Source organism: Cydia splendana, chromosome 19, assembly GCF_910591565.1.
Source record: "Cydia splendana chromosome 19, ilCydSple1.2, whole genome shotgun sequence".
Classification (NCBI taxonomy): domain Eukaryota; kingdom Metazoa; phylum Arthropoda; class Insecta; order Lepidoptera; family Tortricidae; genus Cydia; species Cydia splendana.
The window spans coordinates 4,836,858-4,860,103 of NC_085978.1; the positions used below are offsets into that span (position 1 = coordinate 4,836,858).

General features: G+C 39.0%; 2 protein-coding genes across 2 annotated transcripts in view; both read left to right on the forward strand.

The window, feature by feature from the left end:
- LOC134800279 (unconventional myosin-XVIIIa-like) overlaps positions 1–19,964 on the forward strand; it is a 142,109-nt gene extending 122,145 nt beyond the window's left edge. Inside the window, exons 14-21 of the mRNA XM_063772789.1 lie at positions 135–231; positions 763–886; positions 1,423–1,570; positions 2,171–2,271; positions 13,725–13,861; positions 14,034–14,209; positions 15,476–15,561; positions 19,778–19,964. Of these exons, the coding sequence (XP_063628859.1) occupies positions 135–231; positions 763–886; positions 1,423–1,570; positions 2,171–2,271; positions 13,725–13,861; positions 14,034–14,209; positions 15,476–15,561; positions 19,778–19,964 (1,056 nt within the window). The remainder of the gene's footprint in view (positions 1–134; positions 232–762; positions 887–1,422; positions 1,571–2,170; positions 2,272–13,724; positions 13,862–14,033; positions 14,210–15,475; positions 15,562–19,777) is intronic.
- An 11-nt stretch (positions 19,965–19,975) lies between these two features.
- The window catches only part of LOC134800160 (unconventional myosin-XVIIIa), a 139,733-nt gene continuing 136,462 nt past the window's right edge, over positions 19,976–23,246 (forward strand). Inside the window, exon 1 of the mRNA XM_063772635.1 lies at positions 19,976–20,110. Within this exon, the coding sequence (XP_063628705.1) occupies positions 20,057–20,110 (54 nt within the window). The 5' untranslated portion in view covers positions 19,976–20,056. The remainder of the gene's footprint in view (positions 20,111–23,246) is intronic.

Consider the following 23,246-nt stretch of genomic DNA (forward strand, 5'->3'; position numbering starts at 1 on the left):
ATCTTACCTGTTCGAAGTAAAAACAATGTGAGGTAAACGTGGAAATATTCCAAACAACGGCTAAAACTTGTATGAAATCCGTTTTTTGATTATTTATTATTTGATCTTACTAAAATGTTTATAAATGTTCACAGGAGCGTTTGCAAGCTGTCTTCCACGACGCCCTGTTGGTGGCGCCACGAGAGCGCTACGCACAGGAAGGCATCACGCTAGACGACGGGGCTGAGGAAGGTAAACCTTACACAATTTCTGAGCACGTAACCATGGTTACAATCATTAACACATTCATTCCACTAAGTGCTACGTGTTACGCTCGTAGCGCGTAGCCACGTCTTCGCCATATGGAGCGCGTAGTCACCACGAACAGTGTACCCGACAGTCGGGGTCTTGGCGCTGAATATGTTAACGCCAAACGAAAAGTAAATGAGTTTTTAGCAAAAATTTCATTATTGGCACAAGCTTGCATCGCTGACTGTACTTTTCTTTTCACAGACAACTAATACTCATCGAGACAATTCCAACAACTCCAAACACAATTAGTTTTCCGTTGTTTTATCACAGAGTTTCCATAACCACCTCCTGTCTCCATCATCGGATCAGCTTCATATCATCATAATATTGCATTGTCATCCGATTTACGTATGTATGCTTAATTTCAGTACAATCGGAAAAAAGTTTGTAAAAAAAATGTATTGAAATCCTAGTTCGATTTGCTTAGAATTTCCTCATAAACCTGATTTCATGATTTGTTTTTATTTGCAGATTGGCTGTCAGAGACCGTGAACCCGGGACCGATGGTGGAACTGCTTGACAAGTCTCCGCAGAACTCCATCGTTCGCAGCTCGCAGGCCGACCTGCGCGAGTGCGATCGACGCGGTCTTTTATGGTTTGTTAAATTATTCTTTGCGTCATTATTGGATACATAATCTGTAAACTATTTTACGGTTTAAACTCACGTGTTTTTAGTCACTCGCGCGACATGTTTCGGAGAGCCTAGGTGTAGGTCTAACAGTGTTTCAACGGCCGTGCTTCGCGTACTGCCACGCTGCGCGCACGCTGAATGAACTGGTTTGGGTCACCTAATACTTGTAGCGACCTCCCCCAACCGGTTCTCTCAGCCCGCGAGCAACGTGCAACACGGCGCGCAGCAGTACGCGAAGCACAGTCATCGTGAACGATGCTCGCACTGTTAATGCTTGAGAAAGGAGACCTAGGCTCTCCGAAAATGTCGCGCGGGTGACTAAAAACAAGTAAGTTTAAACCGTAAAATTAGTTTAATGTTAGTATGTCTCACGACAGTTTAAATTCAGGGCCTTTAAACATATTTTAGTTTATCGGCTTTAGTCAAATTTTGATACTGATAAATAAATCGCATTTTGGGCCCGCAATATGAGTTTACAATAATTTGTATTTTGTTATCAGGCTTTTGGACGAAGAATCGATGTATCCCGGCTCATCCGACGACACGTTCTTAGAGCGAGTGATGACGCACTACGGGCCGCCGAACCAAACTCAATATCTAATCAAGAAGGCGCCGCACGCACGACAGTTCGTTTTACAACACCTCCAGGTAACTACTTTTGGACGAAGAATCCATGTATCCCGGCTCATCCGACGACACGTTCTTAGAGCGAGTTATGACGCACTACGGGCCGCCCAACCAAACTCAATATCTAATCAAAAAGGCGCCGCCCGCACGCACGACAGTTCGTTTTACAACACCTCCAGGTAACTACTTTTGGACGAAGAATCCATGTATCCCGGCTCATCCGACGACACGTTCTTAGAGCGAGTTATGACGCACTACGGGCCGCCCAACCAAACTCAATATCTAATCAAAAAGGCGCCGCCCGCACGCACGACAGTTCGTTTTACAACACCTCCAGGTAACTACTTTTGGACGAAGAATCCATGTATCCCGGCTCATCCGACGACACGTTCTTAGAGCGAGTGATGACGCACTACGGGCCGCCCAACCAAACTCAAGATCTAATCAAGAAGGCGCCGCACGCACGACAGTTCGTCTTACAATATGCATTTTACGAAAAAGTGTCAAAAACTTGTGTACAACAAAAAGTAGAAATTCAATATGTGTCATTTAATTGAATATTTCAAATATCGTGTCTAGAGGGAAAAGTGTAGAGCTTTAATCATGTTTTTTTTTTTTCAGGGAACAAATCCAGTCCTGTATGACGTGACTGGGTGGGTAAAAGCGAGCAGGGAGAGCCCAGTGACAAAGAAAGCGCTTACTTTATTGCAGGAAAGCCAAACGTAAGTTGATCTACTCGTATTAACGGTTTTGATGTAGCTAAACATGATCAGAGCTTATCGTTCATTTGCGTTCGGAAAATGACTCACTGCTGTTACTCAGATAGGTCACAATAGCATTTTATACAATCGTGATATAATAGAGAGCTTTTCAGTCGAGTACCGTTACGAGATTGAAAAGCTTGATTATATCACTATTGTACTCGTATACAATACTCTTTCTACGAGTCAACAAAAATAATACTTTAAACTAGTAGAATCATACAAACAAACCAAACCAAAAGCTAAGATACGCGAGCAGCCGCGATACCTTCATACTGGTACGCGCCCCGGCGGGCAGGTCAACGACACCTTCTCGTAACTCATGAGGCCCTGGTACTTGCTCCGCGCTAGATTAAACTTTTAGACAGTTGTTTTCTCGATTTCGGCCACCGTAGCCTATGGAGACTAACAAGCAACGCTAAGTGGTTTTCGTAGTCTATGGATGTTGCTATATTAAGGGTGTCACATGCGCGTTTCTGGCTTATGAAGCAATTGTTTCTACTATACAACCTAAAATAAATAATTATTTTGAGCTATGGTTTTGTTTCATCCTATTGATCGCGGCGAGCTGTGATTGGTCAATTTCATTATAGTTGACTAAACTGTATCAAAATTAATTGACCGAAGCGAAGCGAAGGTCTACGTTTTGACTCGGGCATTTTGCTTTCGTATGTCCGGATGTTCTCCTCTACAGGTCGCAATTCTTAACCGATTCTCGTGAAATTTTGTGACCGAATTTTATGACTAAATAAAATTTTTTTGTCAATCCGGTTTTTGGAAATTTTTAAAAATGGCGGAGTCGTGATACCTGGCGCCTAAACAAATAGTCGTATCGATATCATAAGACTTTTTTCTTTTTGAAACATGTTTACAGAGTTAATAGCAAAAAATGCAGAAAAAAATTATCGCTGGTTTAGGCGGTATTTAGATATTTAATTTTAACTAATTTTAATTTGAGAAGGAGTAGCTAAATTTCGTCAACCCATCTAAGAACTATTTGGCTCAGTTTGTAAACGTTCGCTTTTTCTGTTTGCACAGAGGGTCTGGGTTCGATCCCCAGTAATTGTATCCTGGGATATTATAACTTTTTGTATTTTTTTACACATAAATTTCGTATTGTTTTTCTTTAATACACCGTGTTTTTATTGAATTCCGTTAACTTCGGGGTATAATTAAGTACGTTTATAAGAACTAAATGGCATAGTTAGTTTTCAAAAAAAAATTTTTTTTTGTTTTCTTTTTTGTTTTTTTTTTTTTTTGTTTAAAAAGTAATTAAATGTAGCATATAGCGTTGTTGTAACACGGGCATTACATTTAACTCAACCAAACAATTGAAATCTGTGACATATCAATGTCATTTCGTACATCAATCGACCGAGATTGTACTTAAGTTTAGTAGCAAATGTATGAACTCATTCTAAACACTAATCAATATGTAAGCCGGCCCTAAGGCAAGTGTACACGCTTGTAGAGGCCTTATAGTAAAAAAATAAATTATGGATTATCTCCGAAATGGACTTAATTAGAACATCGGTGTCTTTGAGAAAGTTACTTGATTTAAGCTCAGGAATGCACCCTTGAAATTAACGGAAATCAAAAAAAACACGGTGTATTTAAAGCTCTTAGCACCATGTTATTTCAAGCTCTGAGCCACTAGTATTATAGTTGAGTTGGGAGCCCATACATTAAAAATACCCAATTGCAGTTTGGTGTAAGTAATCTTAATTCAAGAATTACAGTCGACGAGTAGAAAAAAAATGTGAGTGAAATGTCCAAAGACAACCCATACAACCATTTCCAGTCGCCGTTACGACGCGGTGTTGACACATCTTGTGTCGACACCATCTGTTTCGGTCACAATTCCAGTCGCAGAGTCGTCGCCGTGTCGACACAGTTACCAGAAATGGGGAAGGGTCGACACATGACACAAAGTGACATAAAGTGTGGTCGCCGTGTGCACACATTGTTTCGGGTTTGCGACTACTTTATGCCAAAATCATTCGTTCATTCGTTCATTTTGTTCCTGTCAAACGGAAACTGTCAGATGGAAAAATACTTAAATAAAAATAAGTGACATTAATACGCCATCTCTTAAACGGATTACAAGACGTAATTATATATTGTTTGCATTTATATTACAATATGACTTAAATTATTATGGGGAATTAAACTGCTCGAGTGATTTGATAAACTAAGTGTAATATAATCAACGCGCCACCACATTGTTTTAGTTTAGCCGGAAATGAAATTGTTTACTTCTCAGTGCCTGTGTTCATAACTATATTATTTGAAGCATTTTTAGTACTTCGATGCGTATACTATACTTAAATAACAGAAATAACGCTTTACATACTACGAAACTTGTTAATTATGATGTATAAATATGGTTCAAGGCTGAGAAATATTGCAGTCACAAATGTTTCGACTTTGTGTCGACTCTGTGTTGACACATGACACGCGCTGTCAAAAGTAATAACAAAGTTACTGGTATGTTACTGGATTTGCAAAATGGCTCCTTGTGTTGATTTGTTTTCAGATATTCTCAAAGTGTAAAAATGCCGTGGTCAGAGATGGGCATTAATCGATTAACTGTTTATTCGACTAATTAATGGAATAAAAAAAGTTAATTCTCAAATTTTAATCGCGATTAGTTTAGTCGACCTAACATAGATTGAAATTGAATTAATCTGAATATTAATCGAATAAATTATCGATTAAATCTCGATTGAAAGTTGACAGGGGGCCATTTTTGTACGTAAAAATAATAGAAATGTCTTGCATGCAGATGGTAGCAAAACACTTTGTCATAAAAGTCGAGATGGGTGTCGATATATAGGTTTTAGGGAGTGCCGATTTCGAAAATAATTACCATTTTGGAATCCGAAATGGCGGCCATGCACTGTGTCATAAAAGTCGTCATGGGTGTCGTTTTATACGTTTTAGGGGGCCCCAATTTTGAAAAAGATGACCATTTTGGAATCCAAAATGGCGGCCATGCACTATGCCATAAAAGTCGTCATGGGTGTCGTTTTATAGGTTTTAGGGGGCGCAGATTTCGAAAATGATAACCATTTTGGATTCCAAGATGGCGGCCATGCACTATGTCATAAAAGTCGTCATGGATGTCGTTTTATAGGTTTTAAGGGCCCCGATTTAGAAAATGATAACCATTTTGAAATCCAAAATGGCGGCCATGCACTATGTCATAAAAGTCGTCATGGGTGTCGTTTTATAGGTTTTGGGGGGCGCAGATTTAGAAAATGATAACCATTTTGTATTCCAAAATGGCGGCTATGCACTATGTCATAAAAGTCGTCATGGGTGTCGTTTTATAGGTTTTAGGGGGCGCAGATTTCGAAAATGATGACCATTTTGGATTCCAAGATGGCGGCCAGGCACTATGTCATAAAAGTCGTCATGTATGTCGTTTTATAGGTTTTAGGGGGCCCCGCTTTCGAAAATGATGACCATTTTGGAATCCAAAATGGCGGCCATGCACTGTCATAAAAGTCGTCATGGGTGTCGTTTTATAGGTTTTGGGGGGCGCAGATTTCGAAAATGATGACTATTTTGGATTCCACTTTTATGACAAAATACGTAGCCGCCATCTTGGATTATAAAATGATCATCGTTTTCGAATTCTGCACTCCCTAAAACCTATAAATCGACATCCGTGACGACGCAAGTTATCTTTATTTTCAGATCTAACAAATTGCTACAGAATACAAAGGACAAAAAAGAAGCGAGGAGGTAATGAAACATGCAAAAATACAGATGATTCCTCGACGCAATTGGGTGATTCTTAAATTGTGTCCAGATTTTTTTTGTCATAAAAGTTTATATTTTTCACATATTACTAAATCTATGGCAAAAGTTATAATATTGCAATGGATTCCATCGCATGTAGGTATAAGTGGCAATGAGACAGCTGATGCATTAGCAAAACAGGCATGCAGCGATGGCATTGAATTTCACTTGAAACATTATATGGGGGCAATAATGACTGTTTACATTTAGTCAAATTAAAGTGTCGCGAATTGTGGAAGGAATATTTCGACGAGAGATCTAGGGACAAAGGTATTTGGTATAAGACAATACAGCCACAACCCTTTAATTCTCCTTGGATTGATAATAGTGTGTTGTGTAGGCAGGATCTAGTTTTATTATTGAGATTGCGCTCTGGACACATTCCATTGAATAAGTTCGCCTACCTCATGCGTAAAGTGAATTCGGAATTATGCACCTTATGTAATCGCGTCGAGGATGTGTATCATATTTTAATGGAGTGTGTCCGAAATGAGCGACTTAGAAGACAGATATTTCATGACAATGACAGTTCCATTGGGTTATGTAATACCTACCTTTCGAACCCCATGTCTGAGGTTGTTGAAAAGGTACTAAATATTGTTAAGTGCGGTCTGAGGGACAGAAATGTGTGATGTAATAAAACTAGATGTAGCTATTTACTTTCTTTTAACTTTGTTAATTAAGTCTGTTTTTTATGGGGTGACATATTCGTTCAATCGAAAAAGCCCCTTAATAAAGGAAAAAAAAAAAAAGTTCCGTGACATTTCGACCTTGTAATTTTTTAAGTAAATGTTTTTGTTTATCTATGAGGATCTCACTAGAATAGTATAATCAAGGTATGTTTATATTTGATGAATGAAATAGTAACGCAAAAAAAAAATATATTTGTGTCTTATATTCCTGCCGAAGACTTTTATTTTACCTTTTCCTTCTACACAAGTTTGGCCAAGTAATAAGAATTTAGGGCACTCAATTTTATTTTCACTTCTACAACAGTAAAGCTACGAGGCCATGTTTTGGTATCGTTTTCGTATAAATTCGCAGTACCAAATTTAGTTAAGGTATCACATTGACACCATTCCGAAGTAAAAACATATAAACTTATTAAAATACTTTCTTTTAAACTCCTCTTCACGCTTAAACTGCTGAACAGTTTTAATTTAAATTTGGTACACATATATTTTGAGTCCCGAGACAGGATATAATAAGTTATCTCAAAAATCACCCTTTAAAGGTGTGAAATGAGGTGTAGGGGGGAATTCAGAATTGACTTCTTGAAGTTAATACTGTTTAAGTTTAGGTTTGAAGTCATGTTTTTTCATCATTTTTAACTAAATCAAAGATGTAGACCATCCCAAATTTCATATAAATCGGTTCAGCGGTTATTGATTTCCCGTACAAATTTCCACGCCACTTTTCACACCTTCAAAAGATGATTTTGGTTATAAGATCTATCCTATGTCCTGTTCCGGGACGCAAACTATTTCTATACCAAATTTCAACGAAATCGGTTCAGCGGTTAAGCGTCAAGAAGAGTTTCAAAAAAACCGGCCAAGTGCGAGTCGGACTCGCGTATTAAGGGTTCCGTACATTAAGTCCGACTCGCGCTTGACTGCACATTTCTAATAGGTTTTCCTGTCATCTATAGGTAAAGAACTATTTTGTGTATTCAGACGGACATACATACAGACGCACGAGTGATCCTATAAGGGTTCCGTTTTTTCCTTTTGAGGTACGGAACCCTAAAAAGATTTATTTTTATTTTGTGGAATGGTGTCAATGTGATATCTTAAATGGATTCAGCAGCCCAGATTTATACGAAAACGATACCAAACACGGCCTAGCACCTTCACTGATATAGATATATCAAGATAAAATTGAGAGCCCTCCCATACAACCATTTCCAGTCGCCGTTACGACGCGGTGTTGACACATCTTGTGTCGACACCATCTGTTTCGGTCACAATTCCAGTCGCAGAGTCGTCGCCGTGTCGACACAGTTACCAGAAATGGGGAAGGGTCGACACATGACACAAAGTGACATAAAGTGTGGTCGCCGTGTGCACACATTGTTTCGGGTTTGCGACTACTTTATGCCAAAATCATTCGTTCATTCGTTCATTTTGTTCCTGTCAAACGGAAACTGTCAGATGGAAAAATACTTAAATAAAAATAAGTGACATTAATACGCCATCTCTTAAACGGATTACAAGACGTAATTATATATTGTTTGCATTTATATTACAATATGACTTAAATTATTATGGGGAATTAAACTGCTCGAGTGATTTGATAAACTAAGTGTAATATAATCAACGCGCCACCACATTGTTTTAGTTTAGCCGGAAATGAAATTGTTTACTTCTCAGTGCCTGTGTTCATAACTATATTATTTGAAGCATTTTTAGTACTTCGATGCGTATACTATACTTAAATAACAGAAATAACGCTTTACATACTACGAAACTTGTTAATTATGATGTATAAATATGGTTCAAGGCTGAGAAATATTGCAGTCACAAATGTTTCGACTTTGTGTCGACTCTGTGTTGACACATGACACGCGCTGTCAAAAGTAATAACAAAGTTACTGGTATGTTACTGGATTTGCAAAATGGCTCCTTGTGTTGATTTGTTTTCAGATATTCTCAAAGTGTAAAAATGCCGTGGTCAGAGATGGGCATTAATCGATTAACTGTTTATTCGACTAATTAATGGAATAAAAAAAGTTAATTCTCAAATTTTAATCGCGATTAGTTTAGTCGACCTAACATAGATTGAAATTGAATTAATCTGAATATTAATCGAATAAATTATCGATTAAATCTCGATTGAAAGTTGACAGGGGGCCATTTTTGTACGTAAAAATAATAGAAATGTCTTGCATGCAGATGGTAGCAAAACACTTTGTCATAAAAGTCGAGATGGGTGTCGATATATAGGTTTTAGGGAGTGCCGATTTCGAAAATAATTACCATTTTGGAATCCGAAATGGCGGCCATGCACTGTGTCATAAAAGTCGTCATGGGTGTCGTTTTATACGTTTTAGGGGGCCCCAATTTTGAAAAAGATGACCATTTTGGAATCCAAAATGGCGGCCATGCACTATGCCATAAAAGTCGTCATGGGTGTCGTTTTATAGGTTTTAGGGGGCGCAGATTTCGAAAATGATAACCATTTTGGATTCCAAGATGGCGGCCATGCACTATGTCATAAAAGTCGTCATGGATGTCGTTTTATAGGTTTTAAGGGCCCCGATTTAGAAAATGATAACCATTTTGAAATCCAAAATGGCGGCCATGCACTATGTCATAAAAGTCGTCATGGGTGTCGTTTTATAGGTTTTGGGGGGCGCAGATTTAGAAAATGATAACCATTTTGTATTCCAAAATGGCGGCTATGCACTATGTCATAAAAGTCGTCATGGGTGTCGTTTTATAGGTTTTAGGGGGCGCAGATTTCGAAAATGATGACCATTTTGGATTCCAAGATGGCGGCCAGGCACTATGTCATAAAAGTCGTCATGTATGTCGTTTTATAGGTTTTAGGGGGCCCCGCTTTCGAAAATGATGACCATTTTGGAATCCAAAATGGCGGCCATGCACTGTCATAAAAGTCGTCATGGGTGTCGTTTTATAGGTTTTGGGGGGCGCAGATTTCGAAAATGATGACTATTTTGGATTCCACTTTTATGACAAAATACGTAGCCGCCATCTTGGATTATAAAATGATCATCGTTTTCGAATTCTGCACTCCCTAAAACCTATAAATCGACATCCGTGACGACGCAAGTTATCTTTATTTTCAGATCTAACAAATTGCTACAGAATACAAAGGACAAAAAAGAAGCGAGGAGGTAATGAAACATGCAAAAATACAGATGATTCCTCGACGCAATTGGGTGATTCTTAAATTGTGTCCAGATTTTTTTTGTCATAAAAGTTTATATTTTTCACATATTACTAAATCTATGGCAAAAGTTATAATATTGCAATGGATTCCATCGCATGTAGGTATAAGTGGCAATGAGACAGCTGATGCATTAGCAAAACAGGCATGCAGCGATGGCATTGAATTTCACTTGAAACATTATATGGGGGCAATAATGACTGTTTACATTTAGTCAAATTAAAGTGTCGCGAATTGTGGAAGGAATATTTCGACGAGAGATCTAGGGACAAAGGTATTTGGTATAAGACAATACAGCCACAACCCTTTAATTCTCCTTGGATTGATAATAGTGTGTTGTGTAGGCAGGATCCAGTTTTATTATTGAGATTGCGCTCTGGACACATTCCATTGAATAAGTTCGCCTACCTCATGCGTAAAGTGAATTCGGAATTATGCACCTTATGTAATCGCGTCGAGGATGTGTATCATATTTTAATGGAGTGTGTCCGAAATGAGCGACTTAGAAGACAGATATTTCATGACAATGACAGTTCCATTGGGTTATGTAATACCTACCTTTCGAACCCCATGTCTGAGGTTGTTGAAAAGGTACTAAATATTGTTAAGTGCGGTCTGAGGGACAGAAATGTGTGATGTAATAAAACTAGATGTAGCTATTTACTTTCTTTTAACTTTGTTAATTAAGTCTGTTTTTTATGGGGTGACATATTCGTTCAATCGAAAAAGCCCCTTAATAAAGGAAAAAAAAAAAAAGTTCCGTGACATTTCGACCTTGTAATTTTTTAAGTAAATGTTTTTGTTTATCTATGAGGATCTCACTAGAATAGTATAATCAAGGTATGTTTATATTTGATGAATGAAATAGTAACGCAAAAAAAAAATATATTTGTGTCTTATATTCCTGCCGAAGACTTTTATTTTACCTTTTCCTTCTACACAAGTTTGGCCAAGTAATAAGAATTTAGGGCACTCAATTTTATTTTCACTTCTACAACAGTAAAGCTACGAGGCCATGTTTTGGTATCGTTTTCGTATAAATTCGCAGTACCAAATTTAGTTAAGGTATCACATTGACACCATTCCGAAGTAAAAACATATAAACTTATTAAAATACTTTCTTTTAAACTCCTCTTCACGCTTAAACTGCTGAACAGTTTTAATTTAAATTTGGTACACATATATTTTGAGTCCCGAGACAGGATATAATAAGTTATCTCAAAAATCACCCTTTAAAGGTGTGAAATGAGGTGTAGGGGGGAATTCAGAATTGACTTCTTGAAGTTAATACTGTTTAAGTTTAGGTTTGAAGTCATGTTTTTTCATCATTTTTAACTAAATCAAAGATGTAGACCATCCCAAATTTCATATAAATCGGTTCAGCGGTTATTGATTTCCCGTACAAATTTCCACGCCACTTTTCACACCTTCAAAAGATGATTTTGGTTATAAGATCTATCCTATGTCCTGTTCCGGGACGCAAACTATTTCTATACCAAATTTCAACGAAATCGGTTCAGCGGTTAAGCGTCAAGAAGAGTTTCAAAAAAACCGGCCAAGTGCGAGTCGGACTCGCGTATTAAGGGTTCCGTACATTAAGTCCGACTCGCGCTTGACTGCACATTTCTAATAGGTTTTCCTGTCATCTATAGGTAAAGAACTATTTTGTGTATTCAGACGGACATACATACAGACGCACGAGTGATCCTATAAGGGTTCCGTTTTTTCCTTTTGAGGTACGGAACCCTAAAAAGATTTATTTTTATTTTGTGGAATGGTGTCAATGTGATATCTTAAATGGATTCAGCAGCCCAGATTTATACGAAAACGATACCAAACACGGCCTAGCACCTTCACTGATATAGATATATCAAGATAAAATTGAGAGCCCTAAATAAACTTTCAAGAGCGGATATCTCAAAAACTATTCAACATATCGAAAAAATTGACGGAATAAACTTGTAACAAATTAAATTACCTTTCATTTTGTATAAGTGGCCATGTCGCTGAGATGCATAGTTTAGATATAATCGAAAAACGGGAAAATGGGACCTTCAAAGCCCCCTCTCTCCCCCCCGCTCAAGGGCTACGGCCGGGGACTTTTGATATGTTCACCTCCTAACTTGTCAAACCGAGTTACGGAGTCAAAAATTGTGTTCCGAGCATTTCCCTCTACAACTTTTGGAGCATTCGTTGCCTGACCTAAGTAGCTTATTGAATTTCTTTAAAAACTTTTCTGTAAAAGGTTGACGGGTGTTGGGTGTTTATATGGTTTCGGTCGATTATTATCATTTGCATTGCCCATGATGACTTACTAGAATTACGAGCACACGAGACACTAATAGTAGTTTGACAAACCTTGGTTTTCAAGAGGTATTTTATATTGACATTTGCTGTCACAAATTTGCTGTCAGATTTAGTCGCAAACCGCACGCAAAGTGCACACAAATGTGTCGACACCTTGTTACGGAAAAGTGTAGACACGGCGACGACACTTTGTTTCGAAACAATTCTAGACACATTGTGTGGACTCTGTTACGACACATCTGACATTTAGTTACCACTTTGTGATTCTGCGACTGGAATGGTTATATGGGCTAAATAAACTTTCAAGAGCGGATATCTCAAAAACTATTCAACATATCGAAAAAATTGACGGAATAAACTTGTAACAAATTAAATTACCTTTCATTTTGTATAAGTGGCCATGTCGCTGAGATGCATAGTTTAGATATAATCGAAAAACGGGAAAATGGGACCTTCAAAGCCCCCTCTCTCCCCCCCGCTCAAGGGCTACGGCCGGGGACTTTTGATATGTTCACCTCCTAACTTGTCAAACCGAGTTACGGAGTCAAAAATTGTGTTCCGAGCATTTCCCTCTACAACTTTTGGAGCATTCGTTGCCTGACCTAAGTAGCTTATTGAATTTCTTTAAAAACTTTTCTGTAAAAGGTTGACGGGTGTTGGGTGTTTATATGGTTTCGGTCGATTATTATCATTTGCATTGCCCATGATGACTTACTAGAATTACGAGCACACGAGACACTAATAGTAGTTTGACAAACCTTGGTTTTCAAGAGGTATTTTATATTGACATTTGCTGTCACAAATTTGCTGTCAGATTTAGTCGCAAACCGCACGCAAAGTGCACACAAATGTGTCGACACCTTGTTACGGAAAAGTGTAGACACGGCGACGACACTTTGTTTCGAAACAATTCTAGACACATTGTGTGGACTCTGTTACGACACATCTGACATTTAGTTACCACTTTGTGATTCTGCGACTGGAATGGTTATATGGGAATACAGACATACATTTTTACATTATTTTTAGATCTAAATGGAATTAGATTTTTACAGTATACCTATAGTAGTCAGTGGTATTCGTGTAAGTGAGAAATAGTATATTAAATACCTAGTGCAGCAAAATAAGGAATGTCTCACATCACAACATGTGATCCGAGGCTTTTTTATTTACTGGTCAAGGTGTGTATACTATTATTCTGTTCGACGGAGCCGGAAAACGGCAACTTCGTTTAGCACCGTGGGCCGAAAGTTGACGCTTTGCGGCCGAAAAATAGAAAAAGGACTAGTCTTGCGAGAGGTACAGCATGATTGTTGTCATCACTGTGAGGATTTTATACGTACTATTATCTACTCTGTGGCGTAGTGCCGAGCGTGCCTTTTTGGTTGCAGCGAGGAGATCGGGCGGCTGTCGAGCTGGGCGCGCGGCGCTTGCGGCGCGGGCGCGGGCGCGTGCGCGTGGGGCGCGGGCGCCGGCGACACCGCCACGCTGCGCCGCGCCTCCTCCATCCGCCGCACGCTCACCGCTGGTAGGGTTCACGAAACGAAGTGTGCCGATCTCTCGAACAAGTTTCAACAAGATCGGCTCACTTTATATTTAGTCAATTTTAACACTGAAGCTACTATCATAACTTACTCTCATCATCAATATCATACGGAGACTCTTGACGCAAAACGTTATACTATTTATTATTTATACAGGAACAGCGGGCATGAAACGGCGCTCAACAGCGTTACAAGCCAAGTTCGTAGCGGACGGCATTGTGGACACATTGCGTCGCTGCGGCGCTGGCGGCGTGCAGTTCGTGTGCTGCCTGCTTACCGCTCAGCCTAATGACCAAGCCGATGATGTCAATGTGCCGCTGCTGCGCTCGCAGGTATATGGTTTTTATTCTTAATACCTTGTAGCTCGATCTTGTCAAGTTCGTAGCGGACGGTATTGTGGACTCATTGCGTCGCTGCGGCGCGGGCGGTGTGCAGTTTGTGTGCTGCCTTCTTACCGCTGAGCCTAATGACCAAGCCGATGATGTCAATGTGCCGCTGCTGCGCTCGCAGGTATGGTATATGGTTTTTATTCTTAATTCCTTGTAGCTCACTCTTGTCAAGTTCGTAGCGGACGGTATTGTGGACACATTGCGTCGCTACGGCGCGGGCGGCGTATAGTTCGTGTGCTGCCTTCTTACCGCTCAGCCGAATGACCAGACCGATGATATCAATGTGCCGCTGCTGCGCTCGCAGGTATATGGTTTTTTTCTTAATTCCTTGTAGCTCTTGTCAAGTTCGTAGCGGACGGTATTGTGGACACGTTGCGTCACTGTGGCGCGGGCGGCATATAGTTCGTGTGCTCCCTTATTACCGCGCAGCGAAATGACCAGAGCGATGATGTTAATGTGCTACTGCAGTGTCGCAGGTATTTTTTAATGCCTTGTAGTTGTAGCTCGATTTTGTACCGGGCAGCATGATAGGCATATTATGTCGCTGCGACACGGGTGACGGAAACGTACGAACGTGTCTTGCTATTTCAGTCAGTCTCAGTGCAAAAAGTACTGAGGTTGACTGAAGTAGCATGACAAATACGAACGTTTCCGAGAAAATACAATAGGGTATTTGAATTTTTTTTATGAATGGTATTTATCGATCAGGTTTGGTTTGAGGATCAAATGTCTGTATGGGACCCATTGTCTTAAAGCAATACAAAAGTCGCAAATGATGGTCAAAGTCTGGCACCCGCACTTTACTGACGAAATGCTTCTAACAAATTGCCAATACATCGTGACGTCACGATGTAACGTTAGAGCCGTTTCGATGTATGGAAAACAAGGAAATTGCGATTTTGTCGGTGAAATATTGCGTTTATGTATATTGTTGGTATTCAATACTTTTTAAATAAAATGTAAGGAATCGAATGATACCATTATTTATTTTCCTATTTGGAAGTTAATTTTTTTTTTAACTTTGAGGTCTTGTATTTTCTTTATTATTCCCATATATTATTTGAGTTTCCAATTTATTGTGATAAATTGCTTATTTTCTATCTATTTAACTAGATTTAGTTTTACAGTTCACCATGTGTCAACAACCCTATTATGCACTACATCTTTACATACATGATTCATTAGCTAATGCTGCCATGTTGCCCGCAGTTCCGTGGCTTCCAGCTTCTGGACGCGGCGCGCCTCTACAAGCAGGGCTTCCCCGAACACATGCCGCTCTCCGAGTTCGCCAGGAGGTACGTCAGATTTTATGGAACTTTGACCATGGCCATTCGTAATCCTTGTTACAAGGTTATAAGGCCTATAAAGAGTCAATGTTGCTGATATAATACCGTTTAGCTGAATCTATGCACTTTTTCTAATTATTATTAAATATTAAATAAATAAATATTATAGGACATTCTTACACAGATTGACCAAGTCCCCCAGTAAGCTCAAGAAGGCTTGTGTTGAGGGTACTCAGACAACGATATATATAATATATAAATACTTAAATACATAGAAAACAACCATGACTCAGGAACAAATATCTGTGTCATCACACAAATAAATGCCCTTACTGGGATTCGAACCCAGGACCATCGGCTTCACAGGCAGGGTCACTACCCACTAGGCCAGACCGGTCGTCAAAATTATTTTCATTATTTTTTTCAATTTTATCATTTAGATTTGTGATTTCTTTATGTTGACTGAAGATATATATTTAAAAAAAACATTCTGTTATAATATTATACATGAGGAGCTTCTATTCAAAACCGGGTTTGTCACAAAAAAAAAGTTAAGTTAATGTTATCTGCTTTAGAAAGTCAAATTTCGTTACTGCGTAAATCTTATTTTCCCAAAGTATTATGATTTTTGAAGTGAAAACTTCTTTAGCGGCGCTGTGCACTTTTTGAGGTGGGGAAAAAATGATAAACTCGAGACAGCGTAAGGCGTAACGCGTAAGGCGTAACGCGTAAAGCGTAACGCGTAAGGCGTCTCTCCTCTCTTTCTACCGCACGACGAAAATGTATGCCTGAGCCTGCTATTTCATGTAGGCGGCGCAGGGCGCTTGCGTGACGTTATGTTATGTGTGACGGACAATGTCATTGGTTTTTGATTTAAATGTCATCTAGAGAGTTTCCCTCAAACTGGTATTAATACTCACAGTGATGTGCTTAGGGGTTTCAAGTAATGCGACGATACAACGCTAGATGGGTTAACCTCAATTATACATAGTGCTGCAGACATTTTGCACTATATGGCCCTGTTATTAATATTTTGAGTTACAATGTCGTTGAGTTTTCACTTCTGCCGGCACTCCCGGAGTGCAACCCCTTGTTTTTTTATAGCGGGATCATATGCAAAAAGAGTTTTGCCCACAAGAATTTCTCATGCAAAAAGTGATTTGTCACTTCAGCCAATCGCTAGTCTGTTTTGCCGTTATTTATCTAAGGAGAAAATACTTTTTGTTTGGTTTGATTGTCATCTTTTCAAAGGACCCTTACTTCAAACCTCTGGCGTTACGAACAAAATGATTCAAAGAGTATAATAATATATGTATATATTAAACAAATTATTGTATGGGTAGTTATTCCGAATAATTTTAAAACGGTATTAGTCTGCAATATTATTTTTAGGTAAATAATAGCGACAAGTTTCAGTTAATCATCATCATCAGCCTACTCTCGTCCACTGCTGGACATAGGCCTCTCCTATTGCACGCCATTGAGCACGATTTGAAGTTCAGTTGTATCAATAAATAATGGTTTTTTTTTTCATTTAGGTATCTTAGTTTGACACCACGGTTTGACAAATCAGGTTTTGAATATAAGCTCCTCGCATAAATACGACATAATCTCAATGTTAGAGAAATAAATTCGACATGAAATTACCAATGCAAACTCGTAAACATCACGTCCTTGGTATGACTGGAGACATTAACCCCTTGCATTCAATCGTTTTTAGGGTTCCGTACCCAAAGGGTAAAAACGGGACCCTATTACTAATACTCGGCTGTCCGTCCGTCCGTCCGTCTGTCACCAGGCTGTATCTCATGAACCGTGATAGCTAGGCAGTTGAAATTTTCACAGATGATGTAGTTCTGTTGCCGCTATAACAACAAATACTATAAAGTACGGAACCCTCGGTGGGCGAGTCCGACTCGCACTTGTCCGGTTTTTTTTTCTTATTGGTCCGTTTTACATCGCCTCAAAAACTGGTTATACCAGACACCTTTACTCGAGTGTCTTGCGGTAAAAGACGCAATGTTTAGCAATAATTTATACATATTACTAAGGGGCAAACATTCTTATTTTGTTTAGTTTTTCTTGATTGACTAAAGTTATTGTTTAAGTAGTAGTAGTAAAGTAGTAGTAAAATACTTTATTGTACAAAAAGAAACATACAACATGAAAGAACACACATCATTAGTACAAAGGCGAACTTATCCCTTTCAGGGATCTCTTCCAGTTAACCCTTGAGCAATTGAGGGAGAATTGGAGAACGGTAGACATAAAAGCTGTACTAAACGGCATAAAGATAAAATATTTAATATCCTACAAGATAGGTAAACCTATATCCTACTATAATTATGTATATACAAAGTATGGGATATGAAATATAACAAACATGCAAACACTATATATATTTAAAATATATAATACATATAATACATTATATATGATATAATACATATATACTAAAACTACCTAACCGCATACATCTTTTAGATTGAAGTTCCGTCAGAAAGCCATAACTTTTTTAAATTCGCCTTTAGCGATGCGACCGATTGACACTTTCGAAGAGAAGACGGTAAGGAATTCCATAATTTGACAGAGTACACAGTAAAAGACTTGTCATAGGATCGGTGTTTGTGTGGCGGGATAGCCAGAGAGAGATCTGCACTGGAACGGAGCCGGTGCCCGCTGCCGTCTGCTAAAAATTTAAATCTCTCCGAGAGATAAGGGGGAGAAGAGGGAGAGAAAAGGACGTTGAAGAGAAGGGAAAGTACATGAATGTCTCTACGACGCCGAATGGGCAGCCATTTGAGTTGGGAGCGGAAAGATGAGTGTTTAAGTAAAATGATTCTAAAATACATCGTTTTAATACTTTTGATTACATCACGCAATAAGAGGGCGTATTGTCCAATATTTGACTATTTGACTACGTCAAGTTGAGTTATTAGTCCCATTTCCCACTTAATTTTAACCTTGTGTTGAAATATCCTTCTAACGTTTTAACTTCTACTGGGAAGGCGTTCAGATAAATCGTATAGTATAATAATGAATGCTTCTATACCTTTTTTTTTTGACGGAGTGGGAATGCGTTTATGCACGGTGTGTGGGACTCGCCGCTCCTTTCCCCTCTCCTGGCAAGAGAGGGGGAGAATGGCCCTACCCACTAAACCCACTCCGGCGTTTCACCCTCTCTGCCGTTCGTGAGGGCGCACTGGGATCGACTGGGATGACATTCCACCACGGCGCCCTCCGGCAGCCTCGGCTTATCGCCAGGGCCCCCTCACAACGGGGGAGGATCAGAAACGCTTGATTCCCCCCTCCTCCGACGACGTGTATGGGGCCGTGCAATGCGGGTTCGGCACCCGCTGGCCCTATACTGGGGCTCGAAGTGTACCTACGAAGTGCATTATATAACAGTTATTTGCCCTTTACTAATGTGATTACTTTTATAACTATCACGGGACTTAATCGCGTAAAACTTACATTTATTTTCTCAAAAATGGACGGCAAAGTCGACTTTGACGTCTAAAAAATAGGTCGCGAAGCGCGTAGTTTATGGTCAGTCAAAAATTAAAAAGTTAAAAACATTGCAGTCTCGATTTTGGGACTGCAATGTTGCATACAAATTCCATTATTTGTCGAGTTCCAAACTTTTTAAAAGTTGAAATGGCCATATCAAATGAAGGCACAGGCCCATTAAACAGCCAAACAGATGATTAGTACCGCGACTATTTAGCTGTCTCAAATAGGTTGGCGTATTTTCGGCACTTCTATTTTTTTATTAAAAAAATAAAAAGGCGGCAAAGCTAATTTTTTCAATTGTTTCTACTTTTTTCTGTGAAAATATATACGTAAGAACGTTGCTTCTGTAAAATATTTCTAAAATATGTATATTTCTCGCACCATTTTTGAGAAAAGCACTATATATGACTCGGCTGGAAGGCTACTTGCTGGCTTCGGATTCAATTAAACGGACTCCCAAGGTCGTCCGTTTAATACGAATCCTCAGCCTGCAAGTAGCTACTTCCGTGCCTCGACAATAATGTACTATTATGGCCTGACGTTTCGAACGTGACAGTACGTTCCTGGTCACAGGCAGAATCCCCTCTGTAACCTCACGTTCGAAACGTCAGGCCATAAATAAATGTAAGTTTTACCCGATTAAGTCCCGTGTTAGTTATAAAAGCATGAGTGTAAATCGTGTTAGTTATCAATATATAAACCATTACCACAGGTACCGACTGCTCGCAACATCAGAAAGCGAGTCAGAAGAAGCGCCGCCGTCATCACCCCTTTCGGATCGTCAGGTCGTAGACGATATGCTGCTCGCGCTGGACCTCGACGTGACCAGCTACCGGCTCGGGCTCACTCAGGTCAGTGCAATATGTGCCTTATTACACACCACACAAGGTCTATCATAGGTCACAGGTACCGACTGCTCGCCACGTCAGAAAGCGAGTCAGAAGAAGCGCCGCCATCATCACCCCTTTCGGATCGTCAGGTCGTAGACGATATGCTGCTCGCGCTGGACCTCGACGTGACCAGCTACCGGCTCGGGCTCACTCAGGTCAGTGCAATATGTGCCTTATTACATACTACACAAGGTCTATTACAGCTCGCCTTATCGGCATAGTAACTAACAACAGCATAGTTCAGACGCGCATTGTATATGCAATGCACAGTTTGGGTGCAATATGGACTTTTTGTACCGCGACGGTTGACTGAACTATCTCTTCATTCTCTTCGACCGCGTCCGGTAAAACACAGGACTGTTTATTTATTTATACACGACCCAAGGTGGATAACGTAGTCCGGTGGTAACTGACGGTTGTCCACTGTCCAGCTACTCGGCGTCACCCAGGTCAGTGAAATATGTGCCTTACCACAAACGACACAAAGTGTATGACGCAGTAGGCAGGGACTGTCTTATCCAAATCAAGGTGGTTTACACGGCGTAACCGCTATGTCGGAAACGAAGAAAATTGGAGACTAATGAGCCGAGAAGGAAAGTAGGAAAATGAGCTCACTGATGCATTAAACGATTTTTGTGTCTTGATCTGAATCATAAAGAACAAATTATTATATACCGTTTACCTACAGTGATTTATTGATGTTTTAGTGTTTTTAGAAAATCTTAGAATATCTGCATGGTGCGATGTGAAACACTAACGCTAACATGAGAATTCTCACTTCGAAAAGTTCGTTTTCTCCGAATCCTTCCAAACCTTGGAAACAACATGCTTCCCTTCTCGGCATTATCCAGGAAAATGAAACAACTTGCTTGTTTATTACCAACCATTTAGCTAGATCTAGTTCAAAAGATTATTTACAGTACATATGGTCCTATTTTCCCGCACTAGTGCATAAAAGGTTGACTGGTAGAGAATGCCTTATGGCATTAAGTCCGGTAAGGTTTTTCTTTTGTGCAATAAAGATTAAATAAATAAAATAGCACTTGTCGTGCGTATGTCAAAAGTTTAAAGAGCCATATGTACCTACTGTAAAACGTTGTACGACACACGCGCGAATAGGTAATTCGCAACTCGTGTCGATTTAAAATACTCCCTTCGGTCGTGTTTTAATTTATCGCCACTCGTTTCGAATTTCCTCTTTTCCGCACATGTATTGTAAATAACTATTACGTTGGTATTAGTACAAACACAGAAACCGCGAATTACTTCACATTTCGGGGTTGGTCCCATAGTATAAGCAGTTTAATATCTACTCACAATCTCCCAAAATGAGGCTAAAGATTGAAATTGCAACGACTGGAACATATTACGACTATTCGCTTTCACATAAATAAAATAGGTACCTACTTAATAGTGGGATAGTAAATGATCACGTATCAAATTAATAATCTCCTTTTTTTAAATGGTTTATAAAAACGACAAAGACAGATTAATATGATACTAAAATACAGCCGAATGAGACAACACTTTAAGAATCGACCTTGTTTTAAATGCGGTTCAGTACGTTTTTCTCTGACAATTGTTATCTAGACATTATTTCACGGAGTTGATTTGTTTTTTTACTATTCAATCAATTAGTTTTGAAAAGAGAGAATGGAAAGGAAGTAATAGATATTTAAATTGTATGCAAAGAATACTGAGACTATTATAAAAACTTGGAACGAATCTAAGTAAGCACGACACAAAAGATTGTGTTAGGTCAGGGAATGATGAAGTTTGAATGGCCAATAAACAAATAATAGTGTCGTATTGTATAATACTGCCTAGGTATGGCTTTTACTCTTTTAATATTGTTTTTTTTATTCGATTACAGAAAAAAATCAATTTCATTTTGGTAGGTATTAGAATTAGACTCGTTTCGCTTTCTTTTTTTTAAATTTTTTAATATAAGAGGAAAGTAAGTTGACTGACTTGGTTGATTGGTAAAATGAAGAGAATGCTTTGTGGCATTAAGTTCACCGTTTGCACGATGCATCATATTTTGTACAATAAAATTAAAATAACCGAATAAATACAACTTTTAATGTAAACTAGTTATTTAAAACAGATTTACTTACAAAGAAATAAAAATAAATGATGCGTGATATATTGTTCATCGTCGACACTATTGTCTTAAAATCATTGAGATACTTGCTTACGTCTTATGGTCATGGCAGTAATATTAGATCGAGAAAAAATGGCGATCGATATCACATGCGGGGAAATGCGGCCAGTGTCCTAGGGACTACGCCCCAGGTGACATTAGGGTTCGTAGAAAATTGACTTAGTACCTTTGTAAATATGTATTGTAAATAACTATCACATAATTAGATAATTGAATATATTATATTTGTTTATGTTTCATGTTGTTGATGATCCAGTGCCAGGTTAATAGCCACAAATTGAGTGAAAAGGGCTATCAACTAAGCCCCATGGGCATTTCGCTTTCGATGGCCATCACGGCTATCAACAATTACGGTAAAAACAAGAGAATAAATCGGTCAAGAGCGCGTCGGGTTATGCTCAGTGTATGGTTCCGTAGCAGCTAATACTTACACTATTTGACATTCCTTTTCTTGTCATTCGATTTCGAATAGTAATTATTTTTGAAGAGATGCGTTTTTGTTTTAAGTAGGTATGTAGTCGCTATGGACTTAGGGGGTTAAACAAAACTCCGGATATATACAAACCCAGTTGGTTAACCGTTGTTAACGCTTAAATCGGTTTCAACTCAACACAACTTAGGAACCTAAGATATTATGGTAAGGTATTGATGTATGGAATCGCGCACGAGAACGCAAGTCATGCTAGACCGCCAGACAATGTTATAATATAAATAGATTATATTATAATCTCATGCTTTATGCTTCCCACTAAATAACAACGCCCCCGCTCACAGCTCATGCTATATGACATGAAAATCCAGCTTTTTTGTAGCTTTTAACCCTTTAACGGGCAAGACTGAAAAAAATCCTCAATTCGAGCCTCATCGCCAATCTATAGTCCTAAAAATTCCGTACAAGAAATAAATACAAAAATATGATGTTGCAGGGTGGTCTTTTTGAGACCGTTGCCCTATAAAGGGCAGGGCCCGTGATTCAAGGTTGACAAACCGAAAGATAATCGCTGGTATTTTACAGTCTTCTAACTCCGGAACCTTAAAAACTTTCTGTTATCCAATGACCTTACTATTAGTTATTCTGTGCTTCGATATCTATTAGACAACTTAAAAAACAGAGAAACTTGTTGCAA